This window comes from Mus pahari, chromosome 3 (assembly GCF_900095145.1).
Source record: "Mus pahari chromosome 3, PAHARI_EIJ_v1.1, whole genome shotgun sequence".
NCBI lineage: Eukaryota > Metazoa > Chordata > Mammalia > Rodentia > Muridae > Mus > Mus pahari.
The window spans coordinates 97,102,575-97,106,652 of record NC_034592.1 but is presented as its reverse complement, the minus strand read 5'-3'; the positions used below and the strand labels follow the sequence as shown (position 1 = coordinate 97,106,652).

The 4,078-nt window shown below is 38.2% G+C and overlaps 1 protein-coding gene across 4 annotated transcripts in view; it reads right to left on the bottom strand.

The window, feature by feature from the left end:
• The window catches only part of Fmn1 (formin 1), a 373,383-nt gene that overhangs the window by 151,564 nt on the left and 217,741 nt on the right, over window positions 1–4,078 (bottom strand). For all 4 annotated transcript variants that reach the window (XM_021193752.2, XM_021193753.2, XM_021193754.2 and 1 more), the window contains one exon: window positions 897–984. In XM_021193752.2, coding sequence (XP_021049411.1) covers window positions 897–984 — 88 coding nt within the window. The remainder of the gene's footprint in view (window positions 1–896; window positions 985–4,078) is intronic.

The window sequence follows — 4,078 nt, the reverse complement described above, 5'->3', positions numbered from 1 at the left end:
AAAAAAAAAAAAAGAAATGATTAAATTCATACATCAATATCTTGTATATTTGTACTGAAGGAATAAGCCTAGACAAAATGTCCTCAATGCCTACTAACCTCAGGAATCGTTCAACAGTAACTTTGAAGAAGTCCTGTATATGTAACACGCAGCATGTTCAAGATTTACAGAGAATTTCTTACTGCCCAGTATAAATCTACATTAAATTAATGCTTCCCAGGGAACACAGAAGATAGAGAGATAAAAAAATGGTCATGTCACAGGCAAAAAACTCAATGTGGGGAAAGTATAAGACAAGAAACTTAAGAGACACATCAATGATGTGTGGTGTAGGGTGTCTGTTGGGATCCTCACTGAAAAATAAAAAAGGTTCAGCAGAAAGGGTGAGCCAACTACTACACAGCCAACCAAGTACATAATACCTGTATTTGTGATGATACCGAGAGACTTTTGTTGATCATTTTCAAGAAGATGGTGCTGCAGTTGTACTTTAGAAAAGCCCCTCCACCTTCCCTGGTAGTGCTAATGTTTTTCCATGATGAATTACAAAATGTCTGTGAGAGATCTTTCTTACCAATCTAGTGGGTGGTGAAGGGACTGTACTGTTACAAAAGTAACAGTGGATTTTGACTGGGTATTAGTTACCAGGGATTCACTGTAGTGCTCTAACTCTTGAGCATGTTCAAAAACTTTCAAAGGAACACTGTTACAGAATGAAGTGGACTGGCAGGGGATGGAGGGGGGATGACATAGGCAACAGGGGAGAGCTAAGGTGTAAGAACTACATGTGCATGTATGAAAACGTCATGATGAAGCTACAGTCTTAGACTGTTAACATGCCTGGAGAAGCTATAGGGAATTTACAAGCTGGAGGGAAGAGGTGGTATTCAACTTACCCTGTTGAATATCCTTCATTTCTAGATGTAAACTAGATATCAAGATTCCCACAGTTTGAGATCGCTTTCCATCCAGTAACTTGATGATCTGTAATTAAATAAAAGCAGAAAATGGAAGCTCAAATGATCATTCAGAAAGAACACACACTAAGGACAGTAAGACTTTTAGATTCACTGGTGTGCTAATCGAAAAACTGACCCAGTATCACAGGTGCATGATTTACTGCTTCAATGGAAAGTAGTGTATCTTCAATTACAGACATTTTAAAAGTAAAGAAAATGTCATGCAGAATTCAGAAGGCCTGACACAAACAACATAATTCTCTAGAGTATTTTACCATAATTTTATATTTTACCCTGATTTTTTTTTCTTTTAGGTTTTAAAAGATTGGGCATCATGGTGTAGACCAGTTTGGCCTAGGACTCATGACCTCTTGCCTCAGCCTCCTGAGGGCAGGGGTTACAGGAATGGGCCACTACTGGCTACTTTGATCTCTTTCTTCAAACCTGAGGGACCCAGAGAACAAGATACATGGATTCTGATGGCAGCTAGATAAAAGCAAGCTAATCCACCCCAACTTCATTGCCCAGGCAGCCACAAAGTAACTGTAGCTCTGTCCCTACATATGTAACAAATGTTCTTATGCATCTGGTGAGACCTTCATACACATTCCTCCAAGTTTCTACTCATTCTGTCTTGCATTTTACCATAAATCAGTTACTCTTCACAACCAGAAAAAAATACATGGAAGAAAAACAATGAATACACAATTATATGTCTCAGACCCTCTTGGTTGATCACTGTTTTCTCTCAGATTTGAAAGTTTTGTTCTATGTGATTGAATAATTAGCAAGGAAAGGCCACAACAGAAAGCACTCTATTCTAAAGATCCTCAGGTTTATAGTGTGGTGTAGCTCACTGCTCATTACATGCCCATCATTGCACATCACAGCTCCAAAACCTTTTCATCTTGAAGGATATAAATTTTATCCTGAAAGCAAACCTCCAACACTATCCCCCCCTCCCACACACACACATAAAATCAAGTCATCTATGGAGAAGACTATTTTCTTCTCTTTTGTGGGTGAGTTAATTATTAATTAAATGTTGTGGGTTGAATAGGAATGGCTCCCATGCACTCAAATATGTGAGTTCTTGGTTATTTGGGAATGGTGCTACTTCAGAGAGATTAGGATCTGTGGTCTGTTGGAGGAAGTGCATCACTGGGGTTGGGCTTTGCAGTTTCAAATGCTCAAGCCAGGTCCAGTGTCTTGTTCTGTTCCTGCTGCCTATGGATTAAGATGTAGAACTCTCAGCTGGCTCTCCAGCACCATGATTGCCTGTGAGTTACCATGATTTGTCTCATGACACTAATGGACTAAACCTCTGAAACTGTAAGCCAGCCATAGTTCAATGTTTTCCTTTGTAAGAGGTGCTATGGTCATTGAGGTGTCTCCTAAAAGCAATAGAGAGCAATAGAACATTAACTAAGAATAAACTGATTAAACTAATTAATTTTCTTGCCTAGAACTCTCTAGTCCCTCTAATACTATGTTAGCTGTGAACATGGGTGCCACTGACATGTTCCTGATTTCAGTGACAAAGGTTTCACCTGCTTGCCATTGGTTAGGCTGCATTTAAACTCTTAAAATGTGCTCTTTATTATGCTCAAGTAATTCTCTTCTGTTACTAGTTCAGTATGTTTTTTTTTTTTAATTATGAAATGTTTTGTACTAGTTAGGCTGAGTTTTTGTTTGTTTTGGTTTGGTTTTTGTCAACACAAAGTCAGTTAAGAAAACACCTCTATCTGATCAGTGTATAGGCAAGTGTATAGGAGATTATATTGATTAATGATTGATGTGGGAGGTCTCAGCTCATTGTGGGTGGTGTCACCCTTGGACAGGTGGTCCAGAGTTGTATAAGAAAGCAGCCTGAGCAAGTCATGAAGAAAAAACTTGTAAGCAGTATTCCTGTGTTCCCTGCTTTTAGTTCCTCCCTTCAGGTTTCCGCCTTGAGTCTCTGCCCTGACTTCCTTTGATGATGGACTATTAGCATTTGGTCAGTGTTTTATCACAGGAATAGAAACTCTACTATGACAGATGTCAGATTTTGTCAAGTGCTCTATGACTTTTGAGATGAAGATGTGATTGCTGTCTTGTTAATGTGTGTGTGTGTGTGTGTGTGTGTGTATCATCACTGAGCATCACAGAATCATGTGACTATAACATGATCCTTCCTATGTTATCTTGAGTTTGGCTTTCTAGTTTTTTCTTTTGGAGGTAACCATCTATATTAGCTAAAGTCAGTGCTTTTCATTTCTTGCAGTGCCTTTAGTATCAGAGTAATACTTATTTCATAAAGAGAATGAACCTGCAAGTGTTACAATTTTAGAGTTTTGAGGAGTTTGTAAAGAAATGACCTAGAATTTTCCTTGCGGTTTGGTAGACTTGTCCACTAAAAGTCTTTGAGTTTTCTCTCCTGGGAGATATTGGAGTTCTGGTCAGTTTTCCAGAATAAAGCTGTTCATATCTTCCATTTCTTCATGATACTATCATGGGTGGGTTATAGGTTTGTAGGATCCATCTCATGCAGTTTACTTAAATTTTGGCATATTAGATATGGGCATATATATATTTATATTGGTTTCTTATATTTGTTCTCTCTGTGGCATCGGTTATAAACTCTGCTTTTGGTTTTGAGTTCACATACTTGGGTCTCTTCTCTTTTTTGTCTCTTTCCATTTAAAGATTTGTCCCTTGTGTTTGTCATGGAATAGAGTTCTAATATATTTTTTTAGCATGAGTTCAATCCTTCTGTTATATACTCATATTCAGTGTTTATTGTTTCACCCTCTGCTGACTCTGGGCTTTGTTTGTTCTACTTACACAATGTGTGAAGTTACAGTTAGGATACTTTCAATGTGCTTGTTCAGACTTATAAAACCCTTTGTTATTTCTATTTTTGGTATTGAATGAGGTTCAGTATGTTGTGTTTTGTTTTTGTTCACCTCAAGCATTCTTTTTTTATTATTATTATTTTCTTTATTTACATTTCAAATGCTATCCCGAAAGTTTCCTATACCCCTTCCCCCACTTCTGCTCCCCTACCCACCCACTCCCACTACTTGGCCCAGGCCTTGCCTTGTGCTGGGTCATATAAAGTTTGCAAGACCAAGGGGCCT